The following is a 16904-nucleotide window of genomic DNA, read 5'->3' as shown; positions in this document are numbered from 1 at the left end:
GCTTTACAAACTTTCAGCACATGAAAGACAGATTTCCTCATTATATGTTCATACTATTTACAATAACTTATTTTTTCACCATTAAAACAATTTTCATTTAAAAATTTATATAATATACAACCATAATTTAAAACAACAGATTGAAGTAATAAGTCAACTAACTTTTAAAAACGAAGTAAGATATTACATGGATTGAAATTGTTACTTTTGACTCCATTTTACATCTTGACAAATCAACCTTGTTTGGGTCAAAATTGCTCATTTGGGTCAAATTGAAGAAAAACGAATGTATTTTTTTCCCGTTCCATCTAAGAGCATTTTTGAAACATATATACCCAATTTTTATATCAAATTAGGCAAATAAAGTTGGATTTGTCAAATTGTTTATAATTTAACAATTTCAAATTGCAACATGTTTATATATCTAAATTCATAAAACAAACAAAATGTTTAAAATTTAAAAACTTTACAATAAGGATATGAAACTATATCAGTAAGTTTAAAAACTAACTTCACTAGAAGAAGATTATTCTTTGAAATTTAATTACTTCAATTCATTTTGTAAGGCACTGATGCAATTCAGATCTTGTACATAGCTACATACAAAAGGCCAATCACTAGCAATACAAAGCTAATGTGGTAATGTAACAGTAAGCAATGCATCTTCATCATTTATTTCTAAAAGTGCAGTAGAACCATCGTTGAATGGAAAAGATAAGCCACCATCAATAACAAGACAGGCATCAAACATTCGAGATTTGACTTCAATCCTGTAACACAAAATAAATTGCTCTGAAAAGTCATTTTACAGACAATTAATCATTTTAGTAATGGTTATTGATAAGAAAGTTATAGCGTAATTAACGGAATTAAATCATTTCATATTTCTGAGCAATCAAGAAGATTGCTAATTGATTTCACTCAACCTTAGATGGTGTGAGGACTAAACTATTGTCTTTGATAGATCCAACCAATCAAATGACTAAGAATTGAATACTTTTTTAGTCATATGACTCTTTTCAATTCAGTTGAATATCTAATGTACAAATAATGCCTTAGGTCTCTGTGTCAAAATTCATCAAAAATTTAACGTCATTATTTGGATATGAAATCCTATCAAGAACTTCTAAGGATTTAAAAAAAAAAACTATATTTCAAACTACAACACAAGAAAATATGCTTTTTCTTCTGACCATTATAGCAAAGGTAAACATATAATAAGATAATGAAAATACATTGAAAGGTTTATATCATAACACTTCCCATGTGGCATGAAATATTCATTGACTGTAAGAGATGGATTAAGATATGAATTGGAGAAAATAGGAAGTACAAAAAATAACCTCAAATTAAACCACTGTTTTGCTTCAAAGAACGAACAAACAGCTCTTTTGGAATATTCAATTCCAATTAAAAAGGTAAGTGTGAAACTTGACACTGTATGAATTGGAATCGTATATACGAAATTTTATCCTTCAATGACTAATGTTTTTGTCTTATGTGAGGTACATACATACGCTCACACTACACAGACACAAATGTCACGACAAAACTCATAAAAATTATTTGAGGATGATCAAATGGTACTTTTTGATTGCCAGCAAGTTTACACACAAGTACGTTCAGAAATTAAAAAAAAAAAAAAAAAAAAAAAAAAAAAAACTAATCAAAACTGGTTTATGGTTAACCAAAACATAAATTTATGATGCAATTTGAGTAATAAATTTTTCGAGGAAACAATATATCCTTTTCATAGTGTGAGGAAGTAAACAGTACAAGTCCTTACTCAAGTCAAAAAAACTTTTCATATAATCCGAGGTGCAATGAGCTCCAATTACCTCGGATTTTCGAGACTTGCTGTATAACAAATGTTCTATTTTATTCAAAACTAATTTATTTATTGTGATTTTCTTTTGCCAAAAAAGGGGCTCACATGAGCAGAAAAGCTTACATCACAGAAACATAATAAACTGCTGCGAAAAATTTACAAAGGCCTATGTCAATCCATTAACTAGTAACAGTGTTTAATCAGAAAAGGAATAAAAAATCTAAGAAAAAACCAAAATCATAATTTTCAGACAATTCTTGATTGCAAAAACTCAAAATTAACCAGGACGAAATTTACGTTTTTTTAAAAATTATAGTAATTGATTCTCTTTATTAAATTAGTAATTTAAAGCTGGATTTATTAAGTCTTAAAGCAAAAAACATGTAAATGAAAGTAAAAGCAATAAAAATATAATTTAAAAATCAAACAGATGCTTACTGGTTAAACCAGTGAGTCTTTTCTGTAAAGTAGTAAAAGAGCTTGGTAATCGTTAACAGCAGTAAAGTATGCACATGAGATAAAATTGAAAATAATTGGTGCTGCTTTTTGAATTACATAAATGACTTACCTTTCAGCAAACCCACGTGGCTTACTTTTGAGTCCCATTCCTAGAATGAAAATTTCTCAATGAAGTTACTTACTAAATTCATATCCAAATAAATAAAACAAAAAATAAATATGTGCATATGTTCCCAATACAAATCCAGTTTACGTCGAATCTGAAACAAATTTAGCAGGGAGGTACTTGGGCACCCGAAAAGCATCGTAGGGGGTTTTCTAAGACCAAAAAAGAACCGAACCGTCCAAATTTTAATTTTAAAACCCAAAAATGGCATTAAATGGCTCTTTCTACCGAAAAAATTATCCGATCAGTTCAAATTTAGCGCCATTTGAAAGCCCGCAAAAAACCCACTAAAATCTTTCAAAAAAGAAAAAAGAAAAAAAAAAAGGCTGAAAAATCACCGGAAAAAAGTTAAAAGCATTTGTAATGGCAAAATATCACAATTTAAATTAGCGTGAACAGCATTCAGAAGGTTGCTACTTTTTTTTTTGACTGTGACTTAATAAGATTTTGTTTTCGTTTCGAGATAAAAATATCCCTTTTTGATTATTTGGTGATTTTTCTTTTTTTGTACTGTCAGCAGAAGATAATTAGGAAGGTTGCATTTAAATGTTTTGGGAATTTTTACTTTGCTGTTTTCTTTATTTAAGAATGATTATTTTTACGGGAAATTATTTTTATGGGAAATTTTTCAGCATTTTTTTTTTCTCTAATTGAAGCCTGATTGTTGAACATTCATCACTGGACTTGACTTTTATTTTAGAGGTACACCGTGTAAAGCTGGGCAATGCAGCTAGCAATACATACAATGTGAGTTATGCATTATCTACAATGAAAAACAAATATTTTCATACGTACATAGTAAGTTAAAAGACCTTGCATTGTATTATAAGTTTTGAAATAAAAGTAAAATCTACAGAAAAAGGTTTTTTTTTAAAAATACAATTGAAAAAACCCAAAACTGAAAAAGTATCAAGAGAAAAAGAAGCTAAGTTTGATATGAATTTTAAAAAAATAAATAATAAGCAATGGTAAAATACAACACCAGCTCAGTCATTTCCAGCCGAGGACTGCAGTTTCGTGCTTATTAGCACTCATTAGCTCGGCGACTAAGCTGGAGATGGAAAACCTCTTAAGGAAGCCAAGAGTGCCAAACAAACTGGTAGCTAATACAGAATTAGCGCTGACCAGACGAGTGCCCGAAGCAATGGTGTGGTTCAACTCGAAATTTTGAAGGCAAGGCAGGTATATTCAGTAAGTTACCGCCCTATAGCCAGGGCTAAGGCAGAAATACGTAAAATACACCACCAGCTCAGTCATTTCCAGCCGAGGACAGCAGTTTCATGCTTATTAGTACTCATCAGCCCGGCATAGGAAAGTGACTAAGCTGGAGATGGAAAACCTCTTAAGGAAGCCAAGAGTGCCAAACAAACTGGTAGCTAATACAGAATTAGCACTGACCAGACGAGTGCCCGAAGCAATGGTTTGGTTCAACTCGAAATTTTGAAGGCAAGGCAGGTATATTCAATAAGTTACCGCCCTATAGCCAGGGCTAAGGCAGAAATACGTAAAATACACCACCAGCTCAGTCATTTCCAGCCGAGGACTGCAGTTTCGTGCTTATTAGCACTCATCAGCCCGGCATAGGAAAGTGACTAAGCTGGAGATGGAAAACCTCTTAAGGAAGCCAAGAGTGCCAAACAAACTGGTAGCTAATACAGAATTAGCGCTGACCAGATGAGTGCTCGAAGCAATGGTTTGGTTCAACTCGAAATTTTGAAGGCAAGGCAGGTATATTCAGTAAGTTACCGCCCTATAGCCAGGGCTAAGGCAGAAATACGTAAAATACACCACCAGCTCAGTCATTTCCAGCCGAGGACTGCAGTTTCGTGCTTATTAGTACTCATCAGCCCGGCATAGGAAAGTGACTAAGCTGGAGATGGCAAACCTCTTAAAGAAGCCAAGAGTGCCAAACAAACTGGTAGCTAATACAGAATTAGGGCTTCCTTAAGAGGTTTTCCATCTCCAGCTTAGTCACTTTCCTATGCCGGGCTGATGAGTGCTAATAAGCAGGAAACTGCAGTCCTCGGCTGGAAATGACTGAGCTGGTGGTGTATTTTACGTATTTCTGCCTTAGCCCTGGCTATAGGGCGGTAACTAACTGAATATACCTGCCTTGCCTTCAAAATTTCGAGTTGAACCAAACCATTGCTTCGGGCACTCGTCTGGTCAGAGCTAATTCTGTATTAGCTACCAGTTTGTTTGGCACTCTTGGCTTCCTTAAGAGGTTTTCCATCTCCAGCTTAGTCACTTTCCTATGCCGGGCTGATGAGTGCTAATAAGCACGAAACTGCACTCCTCGGCTGGAAATGACTGAGCTGGTGGTGTATTTTACGTATTTCTGCCTTAGCTCTGGCTATAGGGCGGTAACTTACTGAATAAGCAATGGTAATAGATTTTCTCTTTACAAACTGCATTAACACACTAGCTGCATTGCCTGACTTTGCATGGTCTATATCGAAAATAAAAGTTATGTCAAGTGACACGTTTTCAACAACTGGGCTTAAATAACAGGAAAAAAAACCCACACACATAAAATACCTTTTTGAAAAATATTAAAAGAGATTTTTTACGACAGAAAACTTTAAACTAAAAAAAGTGAAATTACAAAGAAAAAGTTTGAAACAATATTCAGCAAAAGGTATTAAATTTAGTCAGATGTAATTATTTTGATTACTTACCAAATACTATTGGATCTCTAATTGTGTAAGCCATAAGTGATTTTGTAGGATCAAAAATTAAAGAATTGTTAAATCTTGAAGTAATTTGTGTGATCAATTGTGGGTCAGTAGTAGAGATATCAGTTTTAGTTTCTTCTGCAGCTGGAGGAGAAAAACAACACATAAGCTTAAAGTTGTTAGAGTTGAAAGAACTCAAGTTATATTAACTGAACTAAAAAGTAATCTAGAGCTAAGAGGAATTTCATTTTCGTGATTTCAAAAATCTTACTGATTTTCAGAAGTTCTTTTACACATTGTTCAGTTACTTTATTTATGTTAAACGACCAAGATGTAGATCCAGTGCCCGTGCATATTGTCAACCCAGAGCTTTTGATCTTTTCTTTCGGTGATTTATCCAAAGCAAACTCATAATATGACACTCTGAAAAAAAAAAACAAAATTCTAATTTGCAATAATGGAAGAAGACAATAATCATTTTCTGATGCATAATTAAAGATTTTCAATTTAAAATTAAAAATATACAGCATTTAAAAAGTAGTTCTGTAAGCTATTGCGTTTTTCCCAGATAAAGGGGGAGGGGGTGCATCCAGATAAAAGGGCTTGAACTTACATTTAATTAAAAGGCCACTTTTTCAAAAGAATTTTGCAGTAGAAAAGGTGTTTTTATTTTAGACAAACTTCCCACACTATTCTGGTGGACAAGGAAAGTGAGAGTGTTAAGTTTTCATGTAACCTGTTTTTTTTTTTTTTTTCCTGTGGTTGAGCAGGTTTGGGTGAATTTTTACCTTTCAAGAAAGAAGATTTAATTTTGTGATCAAGTGTTGATAAACTCTAAAGGGTCAAGGAAGGTGCATATTGAGAGATCCAAAAAGGAAAGAAAAAAAAATGGGGGGGGGGGGCAGAGATATCGAAGCTGGTTTAAAAAGAGAAGGGCGCCGAGCCCTCCTAAAAACATTTGGGAGAAACACTTAGCTAAGTACACTAATTGTATTTTTCTGAAAAAATGTTCCAAATATAGCAAATTTCTAAACCAATAAGCATTCTGATATAAGCTTATTTATAACAACCAAAGAGAGTTGGAGAATAGAACAAAGACTAAAACTGCTGTGCTAAGTACAAGTATGGTATCTGCACAGTTCAGCAAAATTGAGTCAAACTCATTAGCTAGCTATTAGTAAATTAATTTACTTATATCTCAATTTTTCTGGTGATTGTAGAATGCAAAATATTGGGGGGGGGGGGGGGGGGGGGGGGGACCAGGAAAAAAGTGATACCACTTTTGCTGATTTTGTGTGTATTGCTAAAGACATTTGAATTTAAGAGACATACTAAGCATTTTAAGTGGTATCTGCAACAGTTACTCCTTTTTTTTCCTAAGTAATAATTTAGGAAAGAAGGTCATTTTAGAAAAGGGCATAATATTTTCGACGACTGTTTTAAAAACCTTTCTTAAGATTTTCTTTTCATTTTGATGGGGCTGAAGTAGAGGCAGTGCCTTTTGCAGACCTAATGCGATCCCCCCGCATATCAACCACTCTTTCATGTGGCACCACATTTGGTGGGATGCCATTGCCACAAGAATTTTTATGCCCAGTTTCCCCACTAGATGGAGGCACCTGAGCTCTATATGATGCAAACAACACTAGGAATTTAATTTTGCCAGGAGATACTCCATGCCAAACGAGTACCCGAGGGATCTTTTACATGCCGCATAAACATACGACATGGACGCTGGTTCTCTTCTGCATCTTGAAAATCCAATGACTGGAGCCACGACTGAAATTACGCCTTTGGGCGTAAGAGACCAGTATCTAACCACTACACCATTCTGTCGGCTACCTTTCTTAAGAATCTAATTATAAAATTGATAAAAATTAGCTCCACTTTTTAATTTCTTCATAATTATGAAACTGTGTTGAAAAATAGATAAATGTTTTGATAAACACACGGATATTTAAAAATCACTAAAATAAGTTTTTGCAATGAAAACAGTTCACTTTGTACACAATATGCCTCTCTTATCACAAAAGGAGAAATATTTGTATGTTTCTTTTAATTCTACAGAAGTAGAACCTGAGTGTTCAACTTAAAAAGATTTACATAATCATTGCTTTCATATAATTTTTTAAAATCACATAAAAAACATCATTTAATATATTTAAAGGCTAAGACATAGATCAACCAAAGAAACACAGGAATTTAAAAAAGAGATTTTTACCTTGATGACAAAGATTCCCCAACAAAAACTTCATTCAATGCTCGTACCGGTAACTCACGCATGAGTTTTGATTCCAGTTTAGGCACTTTTGGGGCACTGTTTTGAGGTTCCTCAACACAGTCTAGGAAACGATATTCTGGATATTGCAGTTGTTGATCATGAAGTTCTACTGGCTGAGCAAAAGCATGCTCTCCACTTAACGTCACTTTAATTCGTTTACGATGCATCCATCTGTTAAAAGGATAAAATGCAATCATGAATATAAAATCAATTCTAAAGAGATGCAGAAAACACGAACAATAACCATAAAATTTTATATCATTAAAAAGTCAAAACTTTTAGTCATTAAAAAAAAAGAAAAGAACTTTTTTAAAGAGAAAAAATCAAATATTTTTTCTAAGTATGGCAACTTTGAAGTTTCTATTTTATAAAGTTGATAATGTACTGAATACTTGGTTGGTATTCGTTATACTGCATATTTGGCAACCAAATAGTTAACAAATTTAAATGTTTGATAATTGGTCAGCAAAGTTTTTTCTACAAATTTGTTTATAAAAAAAATTTCAAAAATGGGCTAAAATACAAAAAACTGATTATTTGAAGATTTTTTAAGAATTAACTAGGAAATTTGCAAATGAAAAAAATTCATTATAATACATGTTTCATTCAAAAGGACGACTTCAAGGAAAGAAAAGTAAAGGTACATTTTTAGATTTTCATACAATTTATACATTTTGTTGTAAATTGTTGTTTACTGTGGGAATTTTTTTTCTGAAATTATTCTAACTATACAAAAGAAGGGGGGGGGGGCGCCTTTTTATGGAATTTAATGGCTGTGGCTCTTGATAAAAATTTGGAAGATTTATATTTGATTAGAAATTTCAGGAGTCTCCCAAACAAATTACGGGAGAAAAATAAACCCTACTTAAGTTCAGATTTTATTAAAATGAAAAGCAGTCAATTCTTACTAAAATATTACATCATTAGGGGAACTTTTTACTTCACAAGATTATCTTTCACACTTAAAAAATTAAGTAGCACAACAAACATGTAAATTAAGGCAATAATATCTACTCCCTTCTTTTTTTTTTAACTGCATAAGTGGCCACTTTTTTAAAGAAAAAGCTTGAATGCTTAACTCCCATGCACCAAACAACCAAATACCAATTTAAAAAAAAAAGATTCTGTATTATTGACCTTTGTAAGCGATTGTAAATTAAATGTAACAAAGTTAAAAGTATACTTGTTACCTACATAGTAAACAATTTTTTCCAGCATAATAAAAGTTAAAATAAATGAAAGGGATACCTGTAATTGCCACTCTTTAACCTTTTCATTGCTTCTGGAAAGTTTTCTGTGTAAAATGATGGCAAACATAGATAACCTAATGACCTGGAAAAACAAACATAATAAAGGGTGTCCCAAAATTAACGCAAGATTTGAATTTGCCGCCATTTTTGCAATAAATGGTTGGCAACCCTGAAAAAAGAACAATTTGACAGCTGAGAGTTTAGGGTAATCAAAAGTGGAGCGTTATACGATACAATAACGCGCTTTCATTATTGAACAATTGTTTCAAAAATAATGAAAGTTGAGGCTGGTCAAGCAGTTACTGTTATTGGCGCTCGGTATCGCAACACGGTAATACACGGGTTGTTGTGGGCTTGTTGACATAGACCTTTGAATTCAAATAACCCCCTAAGAAGAAATTTAAAAATGTTAAATCACACGATCTAGGGTGCCAATTCTGATGACCGAAATTAGAGAGTACACGACCAGGAAATGCCTCATGCAGTAATTGAAATGTTTCACTCTCTCTAGCTGTATGGTACAATAACACCCCATTTTTACTAACCCTAAACTCTCAACTGTCAAATTGTTCTTTTTTCATGGCTGCCAACAATTTATGGAAAAAATGGTGGCAAATTCAAATCTTGTGTTAATTTTGGGACATCCTTTATTACAATCATCAAATGTTAAAAGTTAACAGAGAGGAGAGAGAAAGAAAGAAGAGCAAGTATAATTCCCTGCATTTGAAGTGCTAGGAATTATCTTGAATATGGTTGGCATATTAATGAGTTTACACAAAAGTTTTTCACATCTAATTATATTACACAATTTAATAAAATTTACAAAGTTTGAAAAAATAAAACTACATATGAGCTGTTGCAGTGATGTAGATAGAGGGGGATGCTGACCCCAAAATATTTGGGTTTTTTATTGGGAAATTGATATTGGTTTCAAACCACCTTTTCTTTTGGTTAGTTCCCCAAATCAAGATCCTCCAAACATTTTTTTTCAACTACAGCATTGGGTGAAAGTCAATATTTTTATGACTTGTTTTTACATCATCTTTACACCATTACAAATCAGTTTCACTCTCAATCTACTTCATGCGAAAAGGGGGGTGGGGGGTTACAAAATGTTTATTAAACTAGTCAATTACTCAAAATCTTGATTATCTGATGACTTGCATAACTTTTACTCTTAACTTCTCATATATCTATATCTATCTATCTATCTATCTATCTATCTATCTATCTATATATATATATATATATATATATATATATATATATATATATATATATATATATATATATATATATATATGAAATGAATGAAAGGGGGACTCAACCAAACCAAGCACTGCGACCAGAGGTCTATTGTACTAGTCCCCAAACAGAAGTCTTTAAACAGACCAGTAGCTGAAGCAGAATTCAGCAAACACCTAATAGGAATATTATGAATTTTGCATTGTTCAAGCAAATGATGACCAACGTGTTCAAACCTATAGGCAGAAAAACTTCACAATCACACAAGGTGAGTAATAGTTTCCTCCTTAAAGAGGTAACCTCTGCAAATTGAATCATTACTGACACCTATTATAGTAAGGTGCCGCTTTAAGGTGTAAAGTCCAGTAAGAAGACCAAAAGCCTTCCAAATACTATTTTTGTTAAGAAGCCTATTGCATTTCTGGCAAGTGATCCTCAGAGAGAATCAGGTCTGTCTACCTTAGAAAGACAAGCTGATTATATTCAATGTCATGGCAAGATAACCATTCTGATGGGAAGGTTTCTTTCACAACAGCCATCTTAAACATACACACTGCTTGAGCATAGGAATGTGGTTGACCAGTCTTTACTCTTTAAGATGCAGCAGTTTCTGCAGGGGAAGGAGTTGAAACCTCCGATCCACGACGTTTGGTTTCTACTACCTTCTCAGGTATGGCTGGTCCAGTGGCCTTCCGTAACAGCCTCTCCTCTCCTGCCTGCACCTGTTGCATTTTTGTGCATAAATGAGTACCCCCTGCCTCCCTACTGCAGTATCAGTGGGTTGCAGACCTGCACCCTTCACCTCCCCCAGCAGCATTGTTGCTGGTATATTCCTTCAAGCCAGTATCCAGCTTCAAAGGAGCTGGTATTTCAATGAAATCTTCATTGAAAAATAAATCCAACACAAAAAGTTTGACAGTCGTACGACCAATATTCCAATGTTCACCAAGATATGAAGCGCAGCGTTTAACGACTTGCACCACTTTTCACTTGCTTGTCAATAACACCTTTTCAGGGAAAATATAGCGGTTTACAAGGGTTTAAAATTATATGTGTGCATAGAGTGGGGTTTTCCAAATTTTTCGATCCTTTGTAGTGTCTTTTTGTGTATCGTGGCATAACTTTTGCATTTATTTTTAAACAGCAATTAAATGTATAAATACTACTTGGTTTTTTAACTTCGACAACCAGTCATTCTTCTGAAAGGGCGATATGTTCCAATCTCATCTTCTGTATGTTCCTTAAAAATTTTAAACTGGAATATCTCCCTGAGTTTTGGACTCACAAATGTCAAGTTTTTTGTGTCAATAATAGTTTTCAATGGAAATTATTTTTCTAAATATTAGTTAGGGGACCTATTGCCCGCATAAAAAGTTAAATTTTGTATTTTTTGACTCATTTTTATTTGCACTTCAAACCTTCAATATCTTAACTCTTCATATGATTTAAAAAAAATTTTTGCAATTGGAAGTATACATCTAGGACTAATGGTTGCGGAAATAAAGGTCTTGCAGGTTAAAACGGAACACCCTGTATATATAGAAAAATACAAAAATATTTTTGTAATATGCTTCCATATATGTAAGCAATCTACATAGCAATGTAAGGCTGATTGGATGAAGCTTTATTCTGTGTTTTGACTAATTAATTGCCTTTTTTTTATCATTGTTTTTATGTGAAGACTTTTGTTTGTACATTTAATAGCTTTTATTTTGTAAGTGAAAGAAAGACTTAGGCAACTGCAGTGGGGGATTCAGCCTTAATAAGTAGTACCTGGACGACCGAGCCTCGCTCGGCTTTAAAAGAATTATTTTTTGTCAACTCTTGTTTTTTTAAGGTTCGATACTTTTTCAAATATACTTGAAAAGTGTCACATTAATGGAATATTAGGGTTCTCGACGCTTCCGAGAAATGAGATATACATGTAAACATTTCATCAGCATTATAATTATTTCAGATTTTGAACTTGGAGCGAATTTTACTATAGTGAAATTATTTTTTAACCCAGAACTTCCTTTCATACTATGTTGCGATTCACAATTTTAGCCCAATCAAGATTTTCATTTAGAATAAGTAATTTTAGTGTAGTTAGTCACTTTACGCCAGAAAATGCTAAATACAGCATGCTATCTATAAAAACTGATGATCCACAAACCACTCCAACAAATTATAACAACAAAATATAAACAGTCTCAAGACACAAGTTTTTTAGACATAAAATTTAGATGCGCGATTAAAAAAAAACATATAAAACTATTTGAAAAGAAAATAAGTAAATAAAATAAAATAAGAACCTTACATCGACTTACATGGTGCTTTTGAATTTGTTTTTAGCCAACTGTGATTGAAATTAGCTAAAGTGGCTATAATCAGCCAATCCTGACAACCTTAATGAAGTTTAAAATTTTAAAGCGAGAAGAGATAAATTTTCTTTGTTATGGCTGCAAATCGTCTGCTTAATGTGTCAATTCACAATTTCTTACAAGGTTTAACTAAATTAGACTTTATATTTAAAAACTTTTTTTTTTGTAAAAAATCGCATTTTTACAGAAAAAAACACTGATGTAGATGAACTTAGAATGCTAAACTACAATTAAATCCAAAATTTCACCCAAATCGTTAGAGCCGTTTTCGAGATAAGAAATATAAATATATATACATACCCACAAGAATTGCTCATTTAAAGATATAAGATTAATGCTGTAAGGTGAAACCATGATCTTTAATTATGTATTTAATTACTTTTGCTCGCTTAGTAATGCAGTGTTTGGCAACATCACTAAACAAAGACTCACAAAACTATGCAAATTTTACTTTTACAAAATCGCAAAAATTATTCCATACATGAAAAGAGTATCAAGAATAATTTGAAATCTTTATACCTTTAAGAACAGGAACACTTCATACATAAAAGCTATATAATATTTTATTTTCAAACTAGCTGTACCCGACGCGCGTTGCTACGCCAACAAAAAAATACATCATTATACTGATTTTCATGACAATCGGTTGAACGGGGCAGAAGTTGCTACTCTGCAGTGCCACCTGGTGGCGAGTGGCTTAAATGAGCATATTATGCACCTTCTCCGTGGAAAAATACATATATATAGCAATTTTCATAATAATCGGTCCAGGTATCAAGTGAAGTCGTGACTATACTCAAACTTTGTACTCACGCAGTTTGCAAGATCAATCAATCGCTAAAAATATCAAATAGAAAAAATTTTAAATCCCCCCGTTGCATGAAAAGCCATAAAACAATAAAAAAAGAATTGATTTGTTCAAACTCAAGAAAAATGGCAACAGCTAACTTCTTATCAATGAGATCTTTCACGCGAATTAATTTCTGCAGCCGATAATTTTATTCGTATTTATCCAATGGATTGTGACTTAAATTGGAATAAAAAATCAACTATCGATCGGATTTTTTTCGAACTGGTCTATAAACATTCCCAGTACCAAAAATAACAAACGGTGAAAGTTTCAGCCAAATCTGCCGGGTAGTTTTTGAGTTCATGGATGACATACAGACAAACATTCATTTAATTATATATATAGATTACCTGGTAGGATCACTATTGATTCCAATCAGAGGTTTATCTTTGCTCCGAATTTTACTTGCTGCCATTAAAAAAGTGCCATCTCCTCCAGTAGTAATTACTACATCAGCCCATTCAATGTTTGAATCATTATAGTCAAAGCGATTCACAACTTTTGTTTCAACTCCATTTTCTCTGCAAACAATACAAGATAGATTGAATTTGTAACAAATACAAATGTGGCGCAGCATACATAAAAATACAGCATGTAAGAAACACATACATAAATGGTGCCTTAGTGCATCGTCACCCCCAATTAATTTCTGAACGAGAAGAGCAATTGCCATAAAAGTTGGGTCTAGGTACAGAAAAATTGAAATGCACTACACAATGATGCCGCTTAAAGCACTGCCTGATAGCAAACTTTGGAGATAGTGTTATTATCTCTAAAACACTAAGAGATACAGAAAAAAAAGGGAATTACAAAGTAGCTCAGAATCATAGATTTAGTAAGAATAGATATTTTTCGTGAAGTAATGTAAAAATAGTAGACTTAAAATGCACCTTAATTTGATCTCGTTGTAAACTTCACTAGCTGGAAATGAGCTTCATCGATCTGTAAGACTCAAAATGTGTATTTGAGCACAAATACACATCTAAACACAGGACTGTACTTCCCGCTGCACATTGTACTGACCATGAAAACATTCTAGTTTCTACAAATTATTTCAGCAAACTGAGAGTTAAGACAAGCGATGCTTTTGTAATCAAGTTTTCCATGAAAACTTACCCAGGACCTGTACTTTAAATGCATTTTATTAAAAACTTTAAAAAGTCTATTGACATCCCTTTGCTTCTCAGTCTCAATAAAAGAACACGGTAAAATTAAATCCAGAAAATAATCACTTCTTGGTCATGAGATTGCTTGAATTTCTAATGACCAATATAATATAAAACGTCTACAAATAATATTAATTCTTTTGACAATTTTGTGTTCTAATTCGATGCAAAGGGCAAAAAATGTTTGCAACAGAGAGTTAACATAATAAATAAAATAATATAGAATGCTACCTAATAATAAGAATAAAAAATCCAAAAATTTAATTTTTTTGCCTTTTAAAAATGAAACAAAATAGGCAATTGATAGGTATTAAAATAAACCTATTTTTATTTTTCAGAAAAAAAAAAAATGTAAAAAAAAAAAAAAAAGTAAAAAGTTGCAAAATTGCAAATAGGTTATATGACCCCTTTTTTAATGCAGAAAACTTAGTTCTTGCAACCCTGACACATGTGCAAGCATTATTAGCAATTTTGTGCTTTGGCAATGTTGTTTCTATAATTCAAGCAAAAAATTTATGTACCAAGGTAAACACTTTACTTTTTAAATTACAAGTTGTTTGAGAACTTACTGCAAAGTTTTGACAACCAAATCTCGATTCTTCCTATGTATTTGATGATGCTGAAGAAGGTTATTATAGTCTGAACCTCTATTTTCAAGCTGAAAATATAAGTTAAAATATATCGTAAATAAATGAGATTTACATTTTGGGAGAGGCTTAAAACTAAAGTGAAGCAAAATTTTATTTTTGAATAACATTTCTTATAACAAGCAGTACAATAAGCTGCCTTTTTTAGATCCTTGATTAAAAAAAAAATCCCTATTGATAATGTTTAAACTAAAATCTCTATTTCAATAAAAGTACTTTTAAGAGTTAATTCATAAATGAAAGTACTTTCCTGTTAAAGTTATGTCACTTGGCGATACTTAATGAAACTCATGGTGGAAAAACAAACTGCTTATTAAATTTTTTGATGAGATAAAAAATGATAAGTAAAAAAGAGGACCAACATAATTCATCTTCCTCTACACTGTAAGTGTAGAAAGAAACAAGTAAGTTTAATTAGAATTCTCTTTTACTTTTGAAAGTTGAAATAAGCCAAATAATTACTTCATGCTTCATATGAACACTTACTTTTTACACTTACAATGAGAATTCACGGTCTTCGAAATTCAGATTGAGATGAAATTCAGATGATCAGTAGTACCTCTTGAAAGTATCCACATAGTAAAGTAATAAAGCGCACTAGCCTGAACATTCTGAGAAAATAGAGTCTAAAGTTTTAGGCGCAGCTTATGCTTACATATATGTACTAGTAGAGATTTCTTGCCAACAACAGCAAGGTGGCTGTGTCGTCAGCGAGCTGTATTTCTGTGTGGTCAATACCTCTCGGATGTTTTTTCTACATAAATTTATAAAGTGACTGTTGCAGCTAATTGAAGTTAGAATTGAAGATAATACTATATTTTTAAATACGTTACATATTTTTCATGAAGGTACATTAAATCTCTGCTATTATTCTCACAAACAAATGATTATAAATTTTGAGGTATTATTTGTCGCCTTTTAGGGTGGACAAACAAAGCCTGAAAAATAAAATGAAATTTTTCAAGATGGCGAGAAATCTCCAACTTGTAGAGTTAAAGTGATTCTACCAAAATGTATCCCACTTGCAGACTTAGATGAAATGAAAAGCTTTCTGCAAACACAAATCGTAACTGGAAAATTTTCTGCAAATAATCATTTTGCCTAAAAGCTTTAACGGAAATAAACTGGGATTTTTTTAAAACAACGTTAGCAGTTTGAAAAAAATTTCGCATGTTCATCTATTATTATGCAAGACTGCCCACTTGTTCAACATTGTGACGTCTATTTTTAAAGACAGATAAAGAATCTAATGAAGCGATTAATAAATTAATAAATAGCCCTAATAAAGCGTATACAAAATTATGCAAAATGATGTGCCATACGTTTTCACAATTTAAACTTCAAAGATTCTTTGAAAGTTTACCCTATCCACCCAACACCATTCATCTCAATCTAAGATATTTATTCTACATTGAGTGGTATTAATCAAGGTGGACATAGTTCTTACAATTTTATTTGAGACCTTGACCCTGCAATATTGAAGCTTATTTCGCCATAATGATTGTGGAAAAGTACAACTTCTTTGCAGCAAGCAGACTAGCTACAAGAGAACCCATTTAACAACATCTTATTACGTCTATATGAAGCATGGGAAGAAATGTAACTAGAAACATTATAAAATGATGAGTGAACCTAATCGGAGTCATGGTGTTTATGTGCGGGTTGTATGCATATTTGCAAAATGTGATATAAAGAAAGTAAGCTTACATTTTTTATAAGTTCATCTTCAGAAAGATCTGCATGCCTTCTTTTTTCAAACTCATATCTAGAAAATTTAGATAAGACCAATGCTTTTTTAGGCAAAAAAGGCGTTTCGGTTTCCAACATGCTGTCATTTTGTGAATTACTTGTTGCAGCCATAAAATTTCGGAAGTTACTGCTACGAAAACGCAAATTTAGAGATCTACTTCTGTGCCATATGTTTTCACAATGAAAACTACAAAGATTCTTTGAAAGCACAAACACGTTTTTCAA

General features: G+C 32.5%; 1 protein-coding gene across 1 annotated transcript; it reads right to left on the bottom strand.

Annotated features, from left to right (window-relative positions):
- Window positions 1-573: 573 nt before the first annotated feature.
- Window positions 574-16757, bottom strand: LOC129216711 (NAD kinase 2, mitochondrial-like). The gene is made up of 9 exons (XM_054850928.1): window positions 16638-16757; window positions 14853-14941; window positions 13468-13638; window positions 8658-8741; window positions 7350-7580; window positions 5400-5551; window positions 5132-5272; window positions 2397-2436; window positions 574-770 (listed from the first exon to the last, which is right to left on the bottom strand). The coding sequence occupies exons 1-9, from the start codon at window positions 16755-16757 to the stop codon at window positions 632-634; spliced, it is 1167 nt and encodes a 388-aa protein (XP_054706903.1). The 3' UTR covers window positions 574-631.
- Between the last annotated feature and the right edge of the window lie 147 nt (window positions 16758-16904).

Source organism: Uloborus diversus, chromosome 2 (genome assembly GCF_026930045.1).
Source record: "Uloborus diversus isolate 005 chromosome 2, Udiv.v.3.1, whole genome shotgun sequence".
Classification (NCBI taxonomy): Eukaryota; Metazoa; Arthropoda; class Arachnida; order Araneae; family Uloboridae; genus Uloborus; species Uloborus diversus.
Note: the sequence above shows the minus strand (reverse complement) of the source record. Positions and strands in the feature narration are given on the sequence as shown.

Bases quoted from the DNA above. Each gene is read 5' to 3' on its own strand.
- LOC129216711 (XM_054850928.1), bottom strand. From the start codon at position 16,757: ATGTTGGAAACCGAAACGCCTTTTTTGCCTAAAAAAGCATTGGTCTTA. The intron at 5,273-5,399 runs GTAAGATTTTTG...TTTCTCCTCCAG, and splicing joins AAAAGAACTTCTGAAAATCA to CTGCAGAAGAAACTAAAACT. The intron at 2,437-5,131 runs GTAAGTAATCAA...TTTTCATTCTAG, and splicing joins TAGAGATCCAATAGTATTTG to GAATGGGACTCAAAAGTAAG.